This window comes from Elaeis guineensis, chromosome 13, assembly GCF_000442705.2.
Source record: "Elaeis guineensis isolate ETL-2024a chromosome 13, EG11, whole genome shotgun sequence".
Classification (NCBI taxonomy): domain Eukaryota; kingdom Viridiplantae; phylum Streptophyta; class Magnoliopsida; order Arecales; family Arecaceae; genus Elaeis; species Elaeis guineensis.
In genome coordinates, this window is record NC_026005.2 from 75,785,637 (window position 1) to 75,809,904 (window position 24,268).

The 24,268-nt window shown below is 39.2% G+C and overlaps 3 protein-coding genes across 3 annotated transcripts; 1 reads left to right on the top strand and 2 right to left on the bottom strand.

Annotated features, from left to right (window-relative positions):
• The first annotated feature begins 735 nt into the window (after positions 1-735).
• LOC105055902 (uncharacterized) lies at positions 736-3,752 on the top strand. The gene is made up of 2 exons (XM_010937920.2): positions 736-956; positions 1,853-3,752. The coding sequence occupies exon 2, from the start codon at positions 1,956-1,958 to the stop codon at positions 3,558-3,560; it is 1,605 nt and encodes a 534-aa protein (XP_010936222.2). The 5' UTR covers positions 736-956; positions 1,853-1,955; the 3' UTR covers positions 3,561-3,752.
• A 7,573-nt stretch (positions 3,753-11,325) lies between these two features.
• Positions 11,326-16,181, bottom strand: LOC105055901 (cytochrome c oxidase subunit 6a, mitochondrial). The gene is made up of 4 exons (XM_010937919.4): positions 16,007-16,181; positions 15,765-15,871; positions 15,596-15,638; positions 11,326-11,663 (listed from the first exon to the last, which is right to left on the bottom strand). Exons 1-4 carry the CDS (start codon positions 16,116-16,118, stop codon positions 11,623-11,625), a joined length of 303 nt encoding a protein of 100 aa, XP_010936221.3. The 5' UTR covers positions 16,119-16,181; the 3' UTR covers positions 11,326-11,622.
• A 1,979-nt stretch (positions 16,182-18,160) lies between these two features.
• LOC105055900 (sulfite exporter TauE/SafE family protein 4) lies at positions 18,161-23,932 on the bottom strand. The gene is made up of 12 exons (XM_010937916.4): positions 23,560-23,932; positions 23,330-23,489; positions 23,052-23,252; positions 22,874-22,935; positions 22,660-22,714; positions 22,506-22,561; positions 22,297-22,383; positions 22,114-22,164; positions 21,744-21,983; positions 18,911-19,004; positions 18,610-18,750; positions 18,161-18,487 (listed from the first exon to the last, which is right to left on the bottom strand). The coding sequence occupies exons 1-12, from the start codon at positions 23,737-23,739 to the stop codon at positions 18,414-18,416; spliced, it is 1,401 nt and encodes a 466-aa protein (XP_010936218.1). The 5' UTR covers positions 23,740-23,932; the 3' UTR covers positions 18,161-18,413.
• Positions 23,933-24,268: the final 336 nt, after the last annotated feature.

Below are 24,268 nucleotides of genomic sequence, written 5' to 3' on the forward strand. Positions count from 1 at the left end.
ATTTACATGCATTGCAATTTATGGTGCTTCTATGTTGTTCAGGATTCGATAAGCTTCTGCTTATCAAGCTTGAGTTCTGGCAAGCTCATCTAGAACCTACAATGCGGTTGACCATGTAGTCCATTTAGCATTACTCCATTTTTAGGTACCATTTACTTAGCATTAATCTTTTAACGAGGGACCCTGGAGCTTGAGCTGAAATAATATCTACCAATCATCACCAGTAATTGATATTGCTAAATTGCAACTTGTCAATCACCAGTAATTGATGAGAACCCATTTGTGATCTGCACACTAATCCACCTTGTATTTGTATGAGACTCCAATAGTGCATTGCTGTGTGGGCTTGGCACCACATGACCAAACAAATGACAAACCTTTGAATAGAGTGCTTGTGAGTTGTGACCTAACCACTGAAGGCCAAGGCTGGGAAAAGCATGACTCATAAATGCTGTGCAGGCTTGGCACCACATGACCAAACAAATGACAAACCTTTGATTTTGAATAGAGTGCTTGTGACCTAACCACTGAAGGCTAAGCCCGGGAAAAGCATGGCTCATAAATTTGGCCATATCCACCATCTAAGGCTAAGGCAGGCAAAAAGCATGACTGGATGAAGTTGGCCCCATCCACAATCTACAATTCTCTTTTTACCCAAAAAACAATCTACAATTCTCTCTCTCTCTCTCTCTCTCTCTCTTCTTGTTGGATGAAATCAGATCTGATCTTAGGGGATTAGGTAAAGAGACACTTTTACTGGCAATGCAATTCTTTTCCTGGTTACCAAGAAAAAAAAGATGTCTTTTTTTGCTGATCTGATCCTTGAAGTGCTTCAACTTCCCAACCTGTGACAGAAGAAGCCCATTAATATAAACTCTCTTCCGACTCGTCCTTCCCCGTTCCCTCAATCGGCGAATCCTAAGGGAAAGGAGCCAGTTTTGCTTTCCTTCTTCCAGGTATGCGATGATTCCCAAGATGTGAGCTTTTAGATTTTTGTTATGGTTGGTCCTTTGTTATTCTGGGATGAACTGAACCGGTATTTTGACTCGTGTAAGCAGTTGCTATCGATGTTTTTTTTTTTTTTTTTGGTACAAGTTACTTTCGATTCTGTTGATGTTGTGTTACATGTTGAGTTGATTTCTTTTTGTTTTTTTGGAAATTAGTTGGTTTACGATGTAAACCATTTGGGGTTTTGATTTATTTTTGGTGCCTTTGAGGCGCTTTGATTCATTTGATTTTCTGGTGGAGGAGAGATAGGGATTCCTTTCTTCATTTTTTTTTTTTTTAAATTTAAAGGGGGAGAATAAGAACGCCTGCTTTTATTAAGGGTTAAATAACTACCGAGGTCCTCATATTTTATTTGGGGGATGCAGTGTTCTTGCTTTATGGCATGTATTTGTTAGATTTCAGATGCAGATTATTAGGTTTTTTTATGGGTTGATGGTAGGTTGTTTTCCTTTCATGTATGGAAAAAATGTCTCAAAAGTTATTATTTATTTATTTTTTCCCTTTTTTGTTTGGCCTTTTTTTGGTTTTGGGTGGTTAAGGTGGGTAGATCGGTTGTACATGATTAAAATTTTTGTGTGTAAACGGGGAGTTGGTTTGCTTCATGTATGGATAAATGCCTAAGAGTCGATTTTTCTGTTTTTCTTTCTTTTTGGGGTTCGCTTTTGAGCCATGATTTGCATGCTCGTACTTGTTGTGCGCCCAAAAACAAAGAAAATCTACTAAAAAACATAACGTTGTGTGCTTCTTATTTCCACCTGTCATTACTCCCCCCACCCCTCATCGACTCCATATGTGATAATTTGATGTGTTTGTCTTTCTTTTTCTTTGTTAAAACCCTGTACAGGCACCGTTGTAACCTGTTTGGGTAAAGGCTGGTTAGATTATTTTAAGGTTGATAGATTCCGAAATTGTGAGGAACAGATTGCTTGTTCTTAGAAGAAGATATCATGTTGAGACAGGTCTCCAGTCGGAACCAGAGAGCCAAAGGGTTAAGGGTGAAACATGTTCTTCAGATATCCTTGTTGCTTGCTATCTCTGTCTGGTTGCTTTACCAAGTCATGCACCCTCATGACAAGAAGGGTACATATGAGGAGAGGAGCTCGGAGAGTTCACTGAAGCTGGATGAGAGGCAGGCCAACATTTTCAAAGTTGGCAGGAAGGACCTTCCTCACACAGTGAAGACAGATTCTATAACTGAGACTAGAATCAGGGAAGAAGAGAATGGAGAAGTTGGGGATGTAGAGCGAGAAAACAAGCATGAAGACACTGAGGATGGAGGACAAGGAGGTGGGAGTGACGACATTGATGAACAAAATCGAGAGAAAATGGAGGAGGAAGCTGATCATGGAAAAGAAATTGCTGATGAAGAAGAGAGGAATAAAGATAGGAATGGTCTAGTTGAGGAATTGGACTTGTTGAAAGACCAAGAACATGAAGAGGTATCTCGTGAGGCTCGAGAAAAAAGTTATGAAGGTGATGATGCATCCAGTGCTGTAGTTCATAATACCCAAGTGAAAGAACATGAAGAAAGATCCCGTGAGGCACAGGAAATGCGTTTCAAAGGCGATGATGCATCCAGTGCTGTAGCTCATTATGCACAAGTGACAGAACATGAAGTGGGATCTTATGAGCAGAGAGAAAAGAGCTTTCAAGATGATGATGCATCAAGTGCTGTAGAACACGATATCCAAGTGACAGAATCCAAATCTGAAAATGGAGGTTCAGGGAGTGTGGATGAGAAGCAATTAGAAAAAATGGAAAGGAAAAAAATAGAGAGTGGAACTGTCACGAATGGAACAATAGATGGTTTGAAGGGTAATGATTCAAGTGCCTCAGGATTGGATATTTCCAACACTCATGTTTCAAGTGCCATTAATGAAGATAGTAAGACCACATCAAATAATTACTCAACCACAAATACAAATGCTGTTGAGAAAAGAGAATCATATGTTGGAGCTTATCCTAAACTGGAGGATGGGTCTTCCTCCAATTCAACAACAAAGAAGTCTAACAACCACACAGAGCAGCAGGCTGATCTACCTACAGTGAATATGATTGGCAATCAAACTGAACTGCACATGAATTCAATGAACAATGAAAGGGAACTACAGACAACTTCTTCAACTATGTTTAGCCACAAAAGGGAACCACAGATGAATTCTACAAGTGTATCTGGTCAATCAGAATCTGAGATCAACATGGTGATTGATACAGTAACTAATGGTGTACCTCTGCAGAATGAATCTGCCACTTTGGATTCCGTTCAAGATCAAAATGCTACAGTCAAGATGGTTACTCGTGAAAATAAGTTAGAGAATATAGTGATGGAGCAAACTAAGAATTCCAATACAACTGCGAGACCAGAGGAGTCAGGAGGGACCTCTACCACATCTTCAGCTAGAAATGAGAATGGAGAAACTGTTTCTGCTCGATCAGGCAATTCTTCTCGTAATGTGGCTGCACATGATAATGGAAATGCACATCCAGATCAGTCAACCTTACCGGACATCAAGACAAAAGCAAAGAGTGGTAGAGAGGAACCTGCTGAATGATAATCTGTTTGGAAACATGGAAACAATTTGTAACTCTGATGTAGGTGGTGGGGCCAAGCAATAGTCATCTTTTCTCTTCATTTGCTTCCATGAATGATCAAGGCAACTGTTTCGTGTTTCACTCGAATAACTTTGCCGAACACTGTTACGAGTTCCACTCCTAATGAAAATGTTATTGGATAGATATAGAAACAGCATCCATCTGTTATGCTTGTTCGTTTCTTCTAAACATATGTGTGGTTTGATTATGCGGTTCTTTATTGAAATCAAACCTCACATGTAGTATACTGCCTTGTTTGTACCATCAGTTAGCTCTTACAAGTCATTTACATGCAGGTTGTAACATATCCAGTATATTTTACCTTGTTCATAGCTATGATTACTTGTTAGCTGTTGAGATGTTTCAGCATCAGATTGGAGAGTCGTCTTAATAATTTTTATTTTTTTATTTCTGTGCTGTGCCTGAGGCATGTTGGACGGGTGAAAGGTTTCCAAGCAATAAGTTTTGAGTACCCTCTGCTTTTGTAGGATAATATCATGTACTCACGCTGGCGGCTGTCTCCTCTGGAGTGCTTGTGGTGGAATATACACTATTCTGCTTCGATAGGTGGATTATTTTTGGTAGGTGGACATGAAAATTCTCTAGGAGGTATTTGGTATGGGATGATTTATTCAAATCAAGAATGATGTAGGTAAAAGTGAGATCATCATATTTGGTTACATCATGATGATTCTACATGGTAATGATTTCAAATCATCTTCACTCAAATCACCGTTCAACAAGATAATAAAAAATCTGCTTTGAAGGATAGATATCTAACATTACTTCATCACGATGATCTTATATTAAAATATATTAATCAAAATATTTTCACGATCGAGGGAAGAGGAAATTATTTTTTTGTCGTGATATTTTTCTACGTGGGGTGGATAGTTGAGGCGTTTTCTCCATCGCATGCAGGTACTTGGGGCATCATCTCTTCCGTGGGGAAGAGAAGGTCATCTCCACAGAAAAGAATTCCTTCTTTTGTTATGATGTTTTGCTGATTAAAAAGAGAATTTTTTTTTTTTAAAATTTTTTCTATTCCAATCCTCAATCCCAACTTCCAAATAAATCGTCAGAGACATTTTTGATATATTTTTGGTATGATATGATCGGTGACCTTGAATTTCTATGGTATATCAAACAAATTGTTGTACATATTCGGAGATCTTTAATTACTGTACTATGGTAAATCAAACATATTGTTCTTAAATCATCCAGAATTTGAATTACCAGTGATCTTAGATCATCGTGGTGATCTAAGTTGGATCACCAAACGCTCCCCTATTGTGCAAAGAGAAACATTGCAAGTATTCTGCTGGTATTAAGTTTGGTATAAGGATAAGTTTTGAAGGGATATTTCTGCTGGGATAGAAGGGATAGGTTATTCCTTAGGATAAACTTTTTTGGTATTTTATGGAGGCATAAGTGGAGGAGATAAGTGAAGGCATCAGTTTTTGTGATGGTTTGGATTAACGGCAAGGGCAAAATTGTCCTCTCACTTTTTGGTGTGTTCAGAGAGTAAATAAGAACAAAATCATGTTTGGAGAGAATAAATTTTCTCTATTCCACGGGACAAGTTTATTCCACCAACTAATCATCCAAATAATAGAATTATCCAAACAATTCCACATTTTGGATTTATTCGAGGCATTTGGGAGGATAACTTTCTATTTAGAAAAAATTACATGAACACCCTCTCAAATTTATCTCAATTATACTTATATCCACTCAAATTTAAAACGTCTCAATTAGACCCTCTAAATTATCAAAGTGTATCAATATGCCTCTTCCATCCATTTAAGTGATAACGCCGTTACGTTACCCTTCGAAAAGATAAAAATACCCATCTCTCCCTTTAAGTGCTCCAAAGAGTATTTTAGTATTTTTACTATTTATGTATTATAATTAAATTATAATTATTTTATAATTAAATTATAATATATTAAATTATAATTAAATTATTTTTTAAAAAATTTCTCTGTCAGCCACCAATGGCTGCCGTGGGTGGCAGGGGGAGAGGGCGTGGACAAAGGGCGGAGCCGCGGGCAGTTGGGGGGTGGACGAAGGGTGGAGCTGCGGCCACCTATGCTTGTGCCGCTCCATTTTTTCTCCTCTCTCTCTCTCTCACGACCCCCCTTCCCTCTCGTGACTACACCGCCACCCATTTCCGCCATAGCCCTCTAGGCCCCTCCAGCCACCCCCCACTTCGTGCTTGTGCCACCCAGTGGAGCTACATGGAGGCACAAGGGGACTATGGTCCTCCAAAAAAAAAATACGGATCTGAGAGCCCCCATGCCCCTACATCACCCCCCTCTCTGCCCCAACCCCCCTAGCCCCCCCATGTGCTACTCGTGTCGTCAATCACCAGAGATCCCTCCTTTCCTTTCCTTGTTCTTCCAAGTTTCCCCTTTCGTATCCACGGATTGACAGAGTTGTGCCGAGAGATTCGTGGCCAAAAACACCAAAAAGAGAAAGGTAAATCTCGAAAAGAACCATTCCCTTTGGTATCCTATTTGATCATTCTTGTTGGCTAATTTTTCGATGCCGCCTGTCACCGATGAGCTTTCGATTGGGGAGCCACAGCCACGCTATCGTGGGCCGAAGCCCCTGATCGCTATTTCTGACCGGGTTACATTGGGATGGGGGAGGAAGTAGAAAGGGATCACGGTCCCCTATTTTGGTTTGTCCAAATGCACAGAGGAAAAAGAAGGAAGAAAAAAAAAGAAAAGGACTTCTCTTTCCTCTCTACTCTCTTTCCCTCTCTTTTTCTCTCTCTTATTTTATTTGTATTAGAATCCTTAGATTAAAATAATAAAATAATAAAAAATTGAAAAGAAGGTATTTTTTTTAGTGGCCTAAATTGATTAACCAAAAAACTCGGACGTAATCACAGTAATATTTTGAGGGGCGCATGGGGGTGGGATGGGTGGGAGGGGGGCCGACACAGCATGGGCAGTGAGGCAACACGATCATGGGAGGATGACAGGGGTGCAGGGGAGCTGGCATGGGGTGGGGGAGGGGGCACAGGATGGGGGAAGACTGCTGCGGTAGAGGTGTTGGGTGGATATCTGGACAGGACATCACCTTCCAAGATTTTTTCGGTACTGTGCGATGCAGCAGGAAGAAAGAAAAAATAAAATAAAAATAATCAAAATACGTGGATCAGCCATAAAAAGCTCGCCTCCATGGGGCATGCAAACTTCACCATGAAAAAAAAAATTTACAAAAGGAGATCTCACCCTCAACCCTTGTACACCCAATTTCTCTCTCATAGAAAATTTTTCTCACAAAAGCTCTCTCTTTTGGAAGACCCCCCTGAATCCCTGAAGCAATCGGTGTCCGCTGTCCAGAAGCCTCTCTGAAGCTCCTTCTTCTCTCGGTCACACAACTCTATCTCTTTTCTTCTCGGGTTCCTCGTCTTCGTGCGAAGCCCATCCACCACATCCCTTGTTCACGGGTACTCTCTACGGCAAAAACCAAAACCACACCACTGTTTCAGAAGATTAGGGCCTTTTATAAGGCCTAAACCTTAATTAGATTAGGTTTAGAACTTCTAATCAAATCCAATTAAGGCCCCAAGCCATTAGATCAACACCGCAAGCCTTTCGAATTGTTCGATCGCACTTCGGTCCACTATATAGTGCCATGGAACGCGAGAAATGGCTAAGAAACATTTCTGCGGTCCATGCGCCCAGCTGTGCACCTCCCGATCCATAGTGGATCGAAAAAACCAGGCCCTAGCGGCGCCTGGGCCGCGCTCGTGCTGGGCGCTCGGGCCCAGGCCACGCCCCACGCCTGGGCTGCGTGCCCCACATCGGGCCATGCCCTACGCGCCTGACCCGCATGCTGGCCGTGCCTGGGCCGCATCCCACCACCGCGGCCGTGCCGCCGTCGCTCCCTCGGCCCACTGCCGGCCGCCAGCGGACCTCCGCCACCTCGAGCTACGTGGCAACTTCAAAAGCTCATTTTTTCTCCATTAGAGCTCTGTTTTAGGTGATCTTAGTCTCGTTGGACTCCATTTTTCATCGCGAACCTCACTGTGGGCTCAATGTGAATTGAATCTCGAGACATCTAATTCTAACAATCTCCACTTCGACTCGATATTTGACCTCCTCCTAACTCCGAGAGCTTCTGGATCTCCTCGCTCCCATGCCCTGGGGCAATCGTCTGCTGTTCATGGATGAAAAAATATGAGAGTCGAGCCAGAGCTCGATATCATCTCCATCGTATGTTGTACTCCTTCTGACCTGAGACCTACTCGGGATATCATCCTGCGGCAATAGGAATCTCACCTTGCGATGTCGCCTCTCATCCTCTCGAGTCTCCTGTCTCGTGCCTGATCCACCTCCACCTGGAGCTCCACCTCGATCTGAGCTCCATCTGGCTCCTGAAGCTCCACCTCGCACTGAGCTTTCTGTCAGGTAATAATGTCCTCTGCTCCTCTTCTTTCCCTTCAGCATAATCCTATCGCCGCGTAGCACCCTAAGGATTTCTCCATCAGCTACCGTCTTGTAGCCTCTCGAATCCAGTCTGCTCAGTGAGATAAGATTTCGCCTAAAACGGGTATGTATCGGACCTCCCCCAATCTTCTCACTGCACCATCATGTGTCCTTCAGCTAACCATCCCAATGCCTCTAATTGCACAGCTTGATCCATCCAGTAGATATACAGTGCCCTCATTGTTCTCCAGGAAGTCAAACTGCTCCTCTCTGCAACATACATGATGGATACATGCAGAATCTAATATCCACTTCTGGAAGAAGTAGATACCTTGTTAGATATCTTCAGGATATCTCCATCTGAATCGCTGCCAGCCGTCGCTACAGCAGCCACCGTCTGTTTTTTGAGTTGAGGATAATCTCTGGCTAGATGCCCCAACTTCCCACACTGATAACACCTGATTTTGCTCAAGTCCCTCCTAGACTTTGACCGCCCTCGTCGTGATCTCTTGTCACTCCATCTACCGCCTCCTGCTCCTCCAGAAGCCACCAAAGCTGAGCTACCGCCACCTGAGCTCGAAGCTGGATTCTCTCTCCTGAGAACTTCGTTCTGGAGTATCACCGCGGTAACCTCATCCATCTTGATGGTGCTCTTCCCCATTAGAAGAACAGTCACTAAGGACTCATACGAAGGGGGAAGCGATGCTAGTAAAACCAGCACCCTGATTTTCTCCTCAACATTCTCACTAACGTTGAGGAAGTCGGTGAAGATCTTCTGGAAGTGACTTAGATACTCCTGCATGCTCTGTCCCTCAGCCATCCATAGCTGGTAAAACTACCTCCAGAAGAAAAGAGTGTTGGTGAGAGACTTTGTCATATACAACTTTTCGAGCTTCGACCACAGCACCATCGAAGAAGTCTCACTTAGCACATGGATCACCACGTCATTCACTAGGTACATACAGATGGTACTCACCACTTGCATCTATAGCCATCTCCAATCCCACATTTTCATGGTGGTCGGCTTCTCCTCGCACAAGAGAGCATCGATCAACCCTTGTTGGATGAGCACGTCCTTCACCTTTACCTGCCACAAGGAGAAATTGCTCTTTCCATCAAACTTGTTGATCTCCATCTTGATTGATCCTGTCTTCTCCATCTTCAGTCTTGCTCACCACCGCTACAATCTGCGTCCTTGTACTACCTCGCTCTGATACCACTTGTTGGGTGAATGTCTGGTCAGGACACCACCTCTCAAGATCTTTTCGGTACTGCGTGATGCAGCAGGAAGAAAGAAGAAATAAAACAAAAACAATAAAAATACGTGGATCAGCCACAAAAGAGCTCACCTCCACAGGGCATGCAAACTTCATTATGAAAAAAAAATTTTACAAGATGAGATCTCACCTTCAACCCTCATACATCCAATTTCTCTCTCGCAGAAAATTTTCCTCACAAAAGCTCTCTCTCTCTTGGAAGACCCCCTGAACTCCTGAAGCGATCGATGTCCACTGTCCAGAAGCCTCCCTGAAGCTCCTTCTCTCGGTCACACGGCTCTCTCTCTCTTCTTCTTGGGTTCTCATCTTCGTGTGAAGCCCGTCCGTTGCGTCCCTTGTTCACGGGTACTCTCTGCGACAAAAATCAAAACCACACCACTGTTTCAGAAGATCAGGGTCTTTTATAAGGCCTAAACCTTAATTAGATTAGGTTTAGAACTCGTATAGTGCCGTGGACCGCGAGAAACGGCTAAGAAACATTTCTGTGGTCCACGTGCCCAGCTGTGGACCTCCCGATCCATCATGGATCGGGAAAACCAGGCCCCAGGGCGCCTAGGCTTGGGCCGGCCTGCACGCCAGGGTTCAGGCCGCGCCCTGTGCGCCTGGCCCGCATGCTGGCCACACTTGGGCTGCATCCCGCCGCCTGTGGCCGCACCGCGCCACTCTGCCGGCCGCCGGCGGTCCTTCGTCGCTTCGGATTGCATGCCAACTTCAAAAGCTTGTATCTCCTCCGTCCGAGCTCCGTTTTGGGTGATCTTGATCTCGTTGAACTCCGTTTTTCATCATGAACCTCACTGTGGGTTCAATATGGATTGAATCTCAAGGCGTTAAATCCTAACACAGGAGGTGGGGGAGCTGGTGCAGGATGGGAGAATGATGGGGGGGAAGGGGAGCCAGCATGGCGTGGGAGAAGACCGCCGTGGCGGGGAGTGAGGGAGCCAGCATGGGATGGAAGGGGCATATTGATATACTTCGATAATTTGGAAGGTCTAATTAAGACGTTTTAAACTTGAAGGGTGTAAGTGAAATTAAGTAAACTTGAGGAGGTGTCCGTATAATTTTTTTTAATTGAAATCAAGAATAATTTTGTTATTTCAAAAAAATAGGATATCATATGAGGATCATGTGACAGCATTCCGTTAATGGAGAGAGATGAAAAGGACACATTGATATGCTTCATAATTTAAAAGATTTAATTAAAATATTTTAAATTTGAAGGATGTAAATAAAATTGAGGTAGATTTGGAAGGGTGCTCATGTAATTTTTTTCTTATTTATTAAGCAGATATCCCCCTGCTTATCTCCAATAACAAATGCGCTGTTAAAATGCTGGTTCAATGTTCAAAGGTTCCTCCTCATGCCTTCAAACACCGGGCACCTGGATGCTTGACTTCCAAGGGAGTTTTCCACATTATTTCATCATGCTCGAATACATCACGACACATTGCGGCAAAAGAATATTTTACTCAACTATTAAATAAAATGAAATTAGTCAATCATTTAGCTTTACTGCTGAAGGAAACCCCTTCCTTGATTTGGTTTGCAGACCAACCGAAGGACTCTCGGACAATGGAATGCACAGGAGTAAAAAGTGGTGCTTTTACAACACTAAATTCTTTTTTGAGAGTCGTTCAACCGAGTGTATCCATATGGAAGCCAATAGAGCTGCTAGAGGCGATCACCGGCTAGAGCAGTTAAGGTTGGGTCCAACATTGACAAAACTAAATTTCTAAGTCTTGTAAAGGGCTTTACCGGTTCCAGTAGGGTCCAGATCTTCACAAAGCTAGCTGCATGATTTATTATACGTTGAAGAGAAGCCTGGGAATTGCACGAGGAAGAGGAGAACCAATGCAGTGTGACTGGCAACACTTTGCAACAGCCAGGAGAGGGAACAAAAGTAACATCACTGTTAGAAATGGTAAGAAACAGGAGTGATACAAAAAATCCGCATGTCATCCTTCTCTCAAAATCAGAAACCCCATTCACGTCATGGGAAGGCAACATGAAAACAGAGAGATCTTTATTAGCATGACTTAATCTTCCTTTCCAAGGGAAGTTGAATAGGTCAACAAGCCAAAAACAGATCAACGTCATACAGCTCTTTGGAACAGAAATAAATTTATTTGCGAAAAGAACGTTCAACAATATTATTATATTTTTTTTTCAAAATCAGATGAAATGGCAAAGTAGCTTTTTTTTTTGGTAAAAAAAGGGCACAGTAGCTTTGAACAGCTGCTCCAAGTTTCACTCTCAACCTGAGAATATTCTAAGTGAAAATCAGAAATAATGAGAATGCTGCCCTAATGCTCAGCATGCTTCCTCTCAAAGAGTCCATCAGGACCTGCAAGCCATAAACCCGGTGACAAGTATTAAACTAATAGTTTGAATATAGAATGGTAACCAAGAAAATTGTTACAAAACCAAAAACGGCTACTTAGATGTACAAGTTTCAACTCTAGTTTCTTCCCAAACTTATAGCACTCGAGAGATAATTAATAAACAGATAGAAGCATCAAATTCAACTTTCTACAACTTTATTGACATCAAAAAACATCAAACTGCTACAATAAAAATAGAAAACATGAACATCAGTGAATTAACTGCTTGAGATGTTTTCCTTTGATATGAACTAAGTTTTCTGCACAATATAATATTTAAAAAAAAAACAAAAACCAGTAAGAAAGATTACAAAACCTCTTCTACATCCAAAGGATTTGTTCATTTGACAAATAGTTAACACAAGATTTTTAAGCTGGGAAACAGTGTTGCTTTCCATACGGTTGAACAAGATCATATTTTTTTAAGCATCCTAAAGGATTTACTGCAATTTTTTAAGCATGGTTGATGGCAGTCCAAGATCGTGTATTGACAAGGCAATGGGCAGCAGGACAACGGCTTTCTCCTAACTTAGTTTTAGTTGTCCATTTTTTGCTTTTGTTACTCTAGTTAGGTTTAGTTTTTTTATAGGTTATTTTGAATCAAGGACTAGATCAAAAGATCTCAGATCTTTCTGATGCATGGGTATAATTTTTGTAGTAGTACAGCTCAAAGTACTCATCAAGCTGCAATAATCATGAACAGAAACCATAATTAGTTCTGAGATCATAAAATTTGTTAGGTTCTATAAATAGGCATCCTTGGATTTAATATAATTGATTGATGGTTGAGTAATGAAGAATGATGTTTCCAAGAATGTCTTCCTATTGTCCTATAGTGTGATTCCGCAACACGTGACGTTCAAACATTAGTGTGACTGTGTGAGGCATAGATTTCTTTTAGTGGTGCAAGGCCACTAAGTCTTGTCCACTCCTGTGACCTTTTTCTATTTTTAGTTTTTCTAGCTCTAGCCCATCTTTCATCTAATCATTTTATATAAAAAAATTGGTCTCCATAGTTCACATAAGCTTTATTTCCCATTGGTCATTTGTGTAATACAAATATCAGATTTTAATGATAAAATATTCCAGCAATACACCCTTAAAAGCCACTTAAGCCCCAAAATCCTAAACACTATGTTAGACAACCGTAACCCATCACCTATCTGCTTCAAGAACCTTATCTTTCTATGACAATTTTAGTGACACTTCAAGTCCAAACCTACTCCTCCAGCAATATATTATAATAGCCTTATTGTAGTAGAACCCACAAGTTTCCCTTCCATAGACTGTCCCACATCAAAGATCATGTTAGAACATATTCTATCTGAAACAAATCACAAACAGCTCATTATCGAGCCAAGGTTACAGCTTGAAGGTGTGCAAACTACAACATGGATAAGAGCATCAAGCAGTGACATGAATATAGCTGTCGGGCACATCATTTCCAAGTAGTAGATGCAAAATTAATTGCAAGTGTAGCATGTTTATTTAATAGTGTATCTATTATCAAGTACACATCACTTTAGGCAAGTTATATTCGAGATGAAGAGTTGTATTTATTATGAACTACACATTACTCTTGGTGAGTTGTTTTCAAGATGAATAGTTGTTTTTGAGTTCAAAACAGATATTACATCAATTCAAATAAAACCCCATAAAGCAAATTACATATGTATTTCTAGCTATATAATGTGAGTTGTTCAATATTTCGAAGAGGTGGGAGCACACCAAGATCAGCACAATCATTGACATAACAAGTCATCACTCCATTATCTCATGCACAGACATTTGGGAGTTTGGACCATAGCTATCAAATTCCATAAGGAAGATCTTTGTTATTGAATTACTATGTCTCAGCAAGTGAATGGTGCTTTTTTTTTTTTTGGGCATCAAACTTCTCATAAATGAAAAAACTAGACTACTTTGAAATCCAGACTACAAAAAGAGAGATACACATCAGACACATTCCATATAGGTGATTCGGAAGTCTATGACTGAACAAGAAAACAATGGCATGCTGTCTGCACCACAGGAATATAAAAAACCACATGTGTACATGAGAAATTATGGACTAAAACTTCCAAGCTAATTAGAAAATCTGAAACTATTCTAAGTTTACTGAGAAAAACCAGTATGTTGACAAACAGTGATCAGATTCCACATACATTAAACAAAGCCAATGAGATGTAAAAATAGCATAGAAGTATAATATTCAAAATGTCCAGAAGGATGATGACTTCCAAATAATCCAAGGGGAGGAAAAAAAAAGGAAAAAAAAAATCAAGAAGATAAAATACTCCCCTAAATCAATTTTTCATTTGAGTCACGCCCATAACAAAAGGATCCATAATAACTAGAACCATACCAAACCCGAGTTTGTAATGTGCAATAGGCTTTCAAGGGAAGATACAAGGCAAGGCAAATGAGGATGATCTATAGGCATCTAGATATGTCCTGGTACCTGAAGAGCTTGTGTGGCCTTAGGCAATCTTGATCCACCCAAATTGTGGAGTTCAGCTACAGTTTGGTACTCCTAATTGCTTGTCCAAATGATGCTAACAATCTGGATTGCTGCAGATAAGTGAAGAAGCCAAGAGAAGGCATTGCTTAAATTTCTCAATAGTCCTTAGCCTCCTAAGAGGTACCTTCCTGGAACAAGTGTCATTCTTTTTTCTCAATAAATCTCCTGTAAAATCACCCAATCAAGTAACAATACAGTCCCGCTGAGTCGTTAGAACGGGCTAATGCTAAGCAACATGACCACTAGAGAAATTGTCACTTTTGTTCCCTCCAAATTTCTCACGAAGTCAGCCTACCAAGATAAATTGTCACCTGACCAATATAAACTACTGAAATGCCAAGGAGCCTGATCCACTTCAGTGGCAAGACTATTAAGAATTCCTTCTAATTTACATCCATACAAGTGGGATCAAGTCAGGTCCTCTGAATCCATAAAATGGAAATCTAAAATCAGAATGCCTTAAACGATCAGGTTGATATCTAATTCAAGCATACAAAAAATAAACACTATTCTGATCACAATACTCATCCTTCATTTTTTTAAAAAAAAAATCAAGGCTTGATAAATACTAAACAGATTTGGGTGCCACAAGGCAGTAAAAGAAAAGCCAGAATACATGAACAAAGGCAGAAGAAATGCCAAATATAGCCAAAAAAATACATCTGATACACAACAGTCATAATAACTACCATCAAAAGAAAAATAATAATAATATCAAGGAAAGAATCCTAGACACTTTCACTAATTCTGACTCTCCATCCAGCAAATAAAAAGGAATGATTAAAAAAATAATATGTTCCATCCAAAGATGCACCACTAAACAGTTCAATTATTAAGCAAAATTAAAGCATGGGAAGATAAATTACGCATTAAAATAGCAAACCTCTCATAAATCTGGTTGTTGTGCTTTATTTGGAAAAGCACAAAATTCCAGTGATAGAAAAATATGAAGAAACGCTGTGCATAACTCAGAACCACTGTTTGCAATTCAATGAAGCTCTCTCAAACTTTAACTAAAGTATGTAATAGGTGCATGCCTCTTAGTAGAATATCAAATAGTTCAAAGACCTTTTCACATTCAATTATACGATGGCCTCATGGTTTACTCAAACAATTGGAAAAATGGATTTCTGAAGCAACAATTCAGAAAACATCAACAGCGTAGTAACTCAACATCATACAAAAGGATCAATTAAACATCAACAACATATCAAAAGAAGCATTTCCAACATTTAAAAGATATGCACTATGCTGGCCCCAAATTCTTGCATCGGTTTTCACAGATGATGATTACACAATATAAAGAATGGAACACCAGTCATCAAAACAATCATTCAGAAAAGGGAAAAAGGAAAGAAAGACAACAAAGCATACCCCAGGGGAATTCCTTGTTACGGACGTGCAAATATGCATAAGCCTGCGAAATAACATTTTTTTTCTCAAATTTTATGATCTAATATCAGTGAATGCTTAATTTCAACAGAATAATTACTAAAAACATGATCAAAATTGTTTTTTTTTTTTTTTGAAAGTAAAACAGTACCGGGGGTTCGGGATGGTGGGGGTGCCCCTTGGAAAGGTTATAGATCGAGAGCACAGTACAGGTGACGATCCCCGCATATGTTATCTTCTCCCATTTCGCCGTCTCATCTGCCAAGATTCAATCGTATCAAAAGAAGTTCTCATTCCAAGAGACTCAAACCATAACCCTAATCCTAAGAGATCGAACAGATGGAATCTACTCCGAATGGAAAGAAAGGGAATAAGGGGATATATAGGTCATACAGGCGTCGTCATGGTGGGCGGAGGCGGAGAAGCTCCTCTTGCCGGCGGCTGGGTTGCTCCGCCTCGCTCCGCTGCGTAGAAGCACTTGCAGGCCGTACCTCGCCGCCGCCATCGCGATCGCTGTTGAATCCGTCTCCCCCCATCCTGCGTATCTCCTTTTATTCCAGTGCGGTGCGGGCCTACCGGCACGTGAGAAGAAACAATGAACGGCTGTGATGGCGTGACGGTGATTAATGGCTGTGATTTTAATCTTATAATTTCCTTGTTAATCAACTATTTTTATTTGCAGAGGTTATTAGCCAATGCTAGTTGACAATTCAGAGACCTGGACCTTGAAATATTTTTATGCACAATGATCTCTCATACTCTTTCTTCTCTTGCAGGAAAATAAAAATCCCTCTCAAAATGCAACTCTAGATCTTCTGGATCTACAAAAATGTAATAAATTGTTGAAATGATATGCGAGGAAGATGGCCAATTTTGCTATCATATCACTATAGAAGATGGCATCATATAGTTGAGGGTTGAATACCATTAGTTAGCACATGATGCATGCCAAGATTGTTGATATAAGTTGATGTCAATTGACCAGATAGAGATACAGTGTTAGTTTGTGCGGGTAGGTGCTAGAATAAAATGTTTATAATATCACTAGCAAATCTTGGAGGAGGAGAAAAAAATTCTCTTGAATTCTTAAAAATAAATATGATTTAAAAAATATTAATAATTAAAAAATATAGGAAGTAACTATAAAATTTTTTATTCATATTTAAAAAATGATTCAGAGTTCTATTTTTTTGTATATGCAAAATTTTCTTGCCTACTAAAATTTGCTCAACAATTCAATATTCAGCTAGTATGCCACCAATTCCTAGAGTTGTAGTCATCAACTCCAACCAAGTGATAGAGAGAATTTCAGTGTACATATAATGGAGCTATACAGCATTACTCTTTGATCTTTTTCCCTTTTTTAAGGTCTATGTTCTAATCCATTCAGCTCCCAATAAGATGGTAATGACTTAAAAAGACATCAGTTTTTCTTCAAAACCTCAATGCTAGACCACGTTTTTTGGGGTAAAGGACAAGGAATGCCTTTAAAATGATCTCAAAGAGACTGTCCATAATAAAATCTCATACAATAAGATTGCAATAAAAGAGCCAATGCTGGGTGCCCAGTAACATTTTAGGGGATATCACAATCAAAATCTTTATTTGCCAGCCAGTCTATGGAGAAATTAGATTCTTTGACCTCATTTCACTTCTGGAATTGATAGTGCCGAGCAATTCAATTATACAAATGAATGTCACAACCCATCATACCCCTTGGATTTTCCTGTGGAGTGATCTTACAAACAACTGGATTTTGTTTAACAGCAATAATATTCAAACCCGAAAAGTCTGGTGGAGAGAGAAAGGAAGTCATGAGACAATGAGCGGTTTCTGTATTTTGTAGGATGGATTCATCTCTTTTTTCATTGCTTATGTGATCCTGAGATGCGGGTCATGGATCTGCTCTTTTGAGAGACATTGAGAACTTTTTATTCTTTTAATGAGCAATCTAATAATTTGCTATCTCTAGCCTACGGAACAATATCAATTTAAAGAAATCTCTTTTAATCTCAAAAAAATTACTGTCAATGAATTTTAAATATCTTACCAAAGGGCGCTAATTGGTTGAATTATTAATGTCACCAAGTTTTGGATTTTAGTGACCTAACAAATTCCTGTTAGATTTGGTACTATGCTCACCCCAATTCAATCATGCGTCCTCTTGTTTTTTAATCTCTGAACTTAAACTGCTAGAAATGCTATATCTCGATGTGCAATTAATTTGCATGCATTCTCCTAATAATTTTCGGTTTAATTACCTTAATGAAGCTACTTGGGCTTCGTCCAATCATTCTCCACCGAAAGGAAAAGGAAAAAAAAAAAAAAAGGAAAATAAAAGCTGTTCACATGGCTTTTTTTGTGTTCATCGCCAGCTTACATTACTTACTTAAGAGCAATAATATAATCTTCTATTTAGCTCTATCTTTAATTTCAAGTATAACTTCTATTGTTTTCTTTTTCAGTGCATTTATTAACGAGCTTTCAACTCTTGCTAGTTCTCTAAAATCATTCATCCGAATCAATGACAATATCATGAGATCATGCTGCAACCAAATCATCAACCGACTTATTTCCAAAGCTCCAAACTTTACATCACACAGCAATCAATAACGACTAGATAAAACAATTGCATAGTAATAGGTGAATGAAGCGATTTCACTTTGAAGTGATTGGAGGTTAGCAAGGAGCTAACACTCCAGGATTCTAAATCCTTTATTGATTCACGTTGGAAGTGATCAGGTCAACTAGGTATTGACCCACACTCTTCTGATGATTGCCACATATTTCTCCTTTATTTCTAACAGAAGTTCAGAAATCCCATATATTCATGCTGCTTGATCATGGAAATGCTCTTATCAGCTCCAACAACACCTAAAACAGGAAAAAGAAAAAAGAATATGTTACAAGATACGTCCAATATTGATCTTCAGCCAAAATATTTTTCTCAAGGACAAGTAGTAAGTTCAAAGGTGATTATAATCTATATTGGTTACCCATGGTAAGAGCACTGGCAAAGATGACAGAGGATAGGATGAAAATGATGATAGATGCTCTCTTGAGAATCTTGACCAACTTTCTGACAAAGAATTGCCCCCAGAATCCAGCCATCACAGACACTGCAATGAGATAGAGCGCTGCAGCAATAACAAGGTGGTGTTGTTAACTACCTCCTCCATATAAGATTTTGTTGTGAACTAATGCTATGGCTAATTTCACTGATTGTACTACAATTGATAATTATGGATGAAGTTGAGGTGTTTTTTGTGATGAAGGATGGAAGTACGTTGCACCTACCATAAGGAATTGGAAATCTTTTGAGAAAGTAGAACTCCACAACCGAGAGGGATGAGGAGAACATCATAACAAATGTTGCAGTTGCGCTTGCAACCTACCAGAACCATCGGAGAGAATCCATTAAAGATTAGTTCAGCAATCCATTTTCAGAACTATACTTGCATAAAAGGAAAAAAAAGAAAGCAAGATCAAACAATTTTAGATTTATGTATTGAAACCAGAATTGGATTCCCTAAGATTTGTTATAGAATTTAGCGGAGGTTTGCCTCCTCTTTTTTGGGTGTGAGCTTTGCCTCACTCCAGCCTCTGTAACATACAGGAACTGAAAATTGTGGTGGCACTCCCACCTGTTCTCTTTTTTTTTTTTTGAACAAAAGGGAGAAAAAAACTAATGGAAGAAGTGGAATCTATGTCCTCTGATGCTTGCTTCCATGTTGGCTTTTGTAACCTTTAATTTTCTTAATGCAGAGGGGGCAAAAAAAAAAACTAATGGAAGAAGTGGAATTTATGTCCTCTGATGCTTGCTTCCATCTTGGCTTTTGTACCCTTTAATTTTCTTAACGTAGAATGATAGGGAACACTCAGAATAAAATTGATCTCCAGGTTATTTCTATCAACCCTAGGAGCATACCATTCAAATTTTCAACCATAACAGAGATGCAATTAGTATCATATTTGATGCCTTGCCAGTATAGCCTTAGGGATCAGGACTTCTCCCATGAGATTTGTTCAGCTTTTATTGAATATAGATTTGAATTGATTGTTATTGCAAGGAATATATGAGACCTGCTTCATGAAACAATACAAGCATGAATTCAGTGTGTGCAAAAACATATGAAAGAGACCATAGTCAAAGCTGAAAACCTATGTCTCACATGCCTTGAATCTCGTGCATTATGAGGATGGATTGTATTATCCTATGTTGTGGTGGAAGATCAGCAGCTGCAACAATATAGGGCCTAGCCTAGTCACTCTAATCATGAGGTTTACTACATCTTATTTTTCATATGCCATAGGACTTATGTTGATGTACCTTGGCCAACTTTTGGGCAGTTTATGGACTGATAGGCAGCATTTTGTGACCTAAATGAGATCACTAAGAGATCTTAATCACTAGTGATCTTTATCTTAAGGTAATCTGATCCTCGATGATCTAGGATCACTATGTTTGGTATGCTACGTTCCAATGTCTAAAGATTTCGTATATAATAACCTATTTGGTATTTCATAAGAATCCAAAATTATTGACTATATAATACCAAAGCTATCCATAATATATTCCATAAAAATATATTAATTACTATTATTATAGGATTAATATTTTCATTCATGCTTATAACATATTATTATTTTAATATTAATATTTATTTTGATTGAAAAAATAAGGCAAATATAAGCAATATATTAAATAATTTCATAAAATAAATATAAAATATAATAATATATTCTATTATAATTTAAAATAATATGATTAATAATATGTTATAATATAATATGTATCATAAATACTAATATATAATATTAGTATAATATAATATATATATATCAATAAAATATATTAGTGGTATATTGATATACTAATTTTTTTACTGAACTGAGTGGCATTTTTTTCCTAAATTTCTACCCAAGATCACCATCCTGAGATAATTTTGGGTATCCATCATCAAGGATAGATTTTCCATCATTCAGTTGGGAAGTGACTTAAGAGATGAGGATGGTTTGGGATTGGTGTCATTTAGAATCATTATGGTATAACCAAATACAGTAGTCCCATCACCTCCGCACACATCATCATTGATTTTGGGTGTCATCACCCCATACCAAACTCTCTTATAGTGATCACCATGACAAATGACATCCATGGGTGCCATGACAACGGAAGTAACTAATTCCACATTTATATTACCATGTTTAGACTTTTACCCAGACAACACATGTGGCCCAGCTGTTCACATGTTTAGACTTTTACAAAGGGATGGACTAGTTTAGCTTTTCTATAGTTTAGCTTTTCTATAAGACAATTCTGTACTCAAAAGACAAAGAAATCCATATAGATGGACTCCTTTTTGTCACTTTCCAAGAACAGATACAAGTACTTTTTTTTTGTACAGTAAGCAAAGCTTAAAGAAACAAAAGACTTATATCTAAAGAAGAACTAAGAAGGCCTGATCTTTAAGTGTAAATCTGCCTGATAACGCTGGCAGGCCAAGATACAAGTGCTTGTAGGGTAGTTCAAAAAGAACTTTCATCTAACTCTCTCGGTGCCTAACATCAATATTATCAACAGAATATTGTAGCTTTGGTTGTGGTAAAGTACCATGAAAAGGGTTAAAGGTAAATAGAAGAAAAGGTATTTGGTTGTGGGTTGTCACCATCGGCACCTGGCATGAAAGGTTAAAAGAAATCTATATAGATTTACTCTGTGTCTTACCATACCGGACATGACTTCTCTGACCAACATTAATTTTCATATGTTCCATATGGAAGTACCTAAGTAACATATATGATGTCACTACATAAAGCCGAAGTTATTATATTGGATTACAGATCTTTGCTTGATAATATATTCATGCGGACAAAACCCTCCTGATTCTTCATGCTTCGAGCCTCAGTGGCAATCATGAGGACTGAGTTAACAAGAATTCAGGAAAAAAAAAAAAATCAGAAATCTTGTTCCAAAAAAAGACTTTCAACAAAGACAGCTTTTGAAAACACCCTAGTCTAACAATGACCATGAAAGAGTGCCAGGTTAATTGAGCAATATTTGTCGAATAAAGTTTTTGACTATTAAGCTAAAATTGCAATTCAGTAAACAAGGGAAGGTATTCCAAACCTGAGGAATGACTCCAATTTCAAGCAGCAGAGGGCCAAGAATGAATCCACCACCAGAACCAAGAAGCCCCCCAACAGTGCCACCAAGGAGGCCACAGAAGGCACACAAGAGCAGCTGCCACCCACTAAACTCAATGGAGGCTTCACAAACACATTCCCAGTTCCCACACATCCTCCTCTCCCTACTCTCCCTCCACAATTTTGCTGCCTCCCATCCAAAAACGCTCAAGGCAATTGGAAACTAGCATTTTCAATCAAATTAAACAAGAAATTATTAACTAATCCTTTTTAATTACAATAAATTAATCTATAGTAGTCATTATACAGAAATTAAAAAGTAATACAAATTAGTTGAGGTTATGGTCCCCCACCTGCAAGATGTTAACAACCCAGTAGAAAGGGCTGCAGACTTCTGAATTGTTCTGCAACCACACCAAACCATTGTGAGCAATTCTTTCAAAGAGACAAAAATGGGGGTAGGAAAAGGAAGGAATCTGTCAGAATATATGTACGGAACAAGAGAGAAAACTAAGCTAAAAATTTAGAAGCGATGCCTTTAGGATTTGGAGGAGCAGGAAAGAGGACCAAACAAGCATCAGCACCAAGATCCCCTTCCACCTTATGTTGAAGAGCAATATCTCCTTGAAAAATTAAAGGAAATAATTCAATTAGCTAACAAACAGATTGATAATGCTGTCATATGAGTAGTTTAGTGTTTTTTTCTCTTGTTTCTGATACATGTTTTTTTTTTCTTTTTACTTACAAGTCGTGATTTCTCTGGCTGAGGAAGTAGAGGCCTGTATTCTGAATCAATGATAACTGCATTTAAAAAAAAGCATTAAAATCAAATCAAAGAATTGGAATGACTAATTAGTCAAGCATCTATACACTGATTCCTTTTTGTGAAAAAGACTAACCATTATTTCCATTTGCTTGAGACTTGGCCTCCTGCTCCTGCTTCTCCATCTCCATCTGCACTCGGCCATAGATTTACAAGTCAGTTAAGAACTACAGTTCAAAAAGCATCAATCTTCTTCTTGCTAATACTGAGACTCGTAGTTTTTGTGATGATCAGTCAAGGGAGTTATTACCATCCAACTTTTCAGAAAGGAAAAGAAAAAACAAACAGACCTTAAGCATGGTTTCCTGCTTCCACATCTCAATTCCCTTGAAGAAAGACCTTGATGAAGTACCTGAAGTATTTACATACATCATTGCCATTAAGCACATGTTCATTCTTACCATCTTGTGTATCTGACTGCTAGTATACTACAGAAGAAATTAAGGTGTTAGCAGTCTGAAAACTAACCTACGAAGAGAATGATAATGAGAACGGTGATAAGCCAGTAGGGAAACACCACACTTAGCTCTACACCAATAGTGATTCCCAGCATAAGCATGGGCTGGAACAGCAGCGCCAAGTTGTAGTCTATGATCGGCACCTCCTTCGAAGGATGTGATACCCGAAGATTGTACCACACCGACGATGCGGATGCTCCCATGATCATACCTAATCCAAGAAAAAAAATAAAAAAAATCATACATATAACAAGAAAAAACGTAAAAGTTTCATCGTAGCAAACATACATTTGGAGAGAGCGGCGGCAGCCTTGGTGTCGAAGCCGATGATGAGATTAAGCATGGGAACGAAGATGCCACCACCCCCAACACCGCCCACCGTGCCGAAGGCTGAGCCCAAGAAGCCAATGACGGTCATCAAGATGGTCCTCCAATTGAACTCCAACTCCTGTTTTTCAAGTCCCACATCAAACACCTTGTCACAATATCCAAAAAAAAACAGATCAAACAGGACTCACCGGCCAGTCTCGGGTGTTTTGGGATGAGGTAGCGAGGAGGTAGGTGTGAGATCCATCGGCAGAATATTTGTTGGAGAGGAAGAGAGTGGAGGCTATGGCTATAGAGAAGGCGGCAAGGAGATAAGCAACGAATCCCTTGGTGCTGCAGTTGTTGACGAAGCCATAGCTAATGCCATCCATTAGAGTCAAAACTCCTCCTCTCTCTTTTATATATCCTTCTTCTTGCGTTTGTGGACTCCTCTTATAAGAATAAGAGTTTTGGAGGAGACTGCTTCGGATTGTGTAGAAGGGGATGGGAAGAAGAGTCCTACTCTTATGAGACTTCTTGCTATGGTGAAGGATTCTTGCAATGGTGAAGGATGTTGATATGGAAGGAAGAGATAAGGAAATATTTATAATAGGAAGTTATGTCACATGTTATTTTATTTTATTTCCAAGCTTCGCATCTAAAAAAATTAATGGGTAAGTAAAATTATGTAGGGCAATTAAGAGGAGAGAAGGGAGGGTGAAGGTGTGGCCGGCGTGGTTTCATAGCTTGCCAGCAAAGAGATTGTGGGCACATGCTCTTGGTGTCACACTGTTCCAAGTGTTGGTGTGCATACGTCCAGCTGCATTGATTTATATTTTTGTTTTCTTCCCATATATTTTGTTTTGTAAATATTGTCTTATTCTTAGTTTTTGTTTTCGATTGAAGTCTTGCTCTTAAATT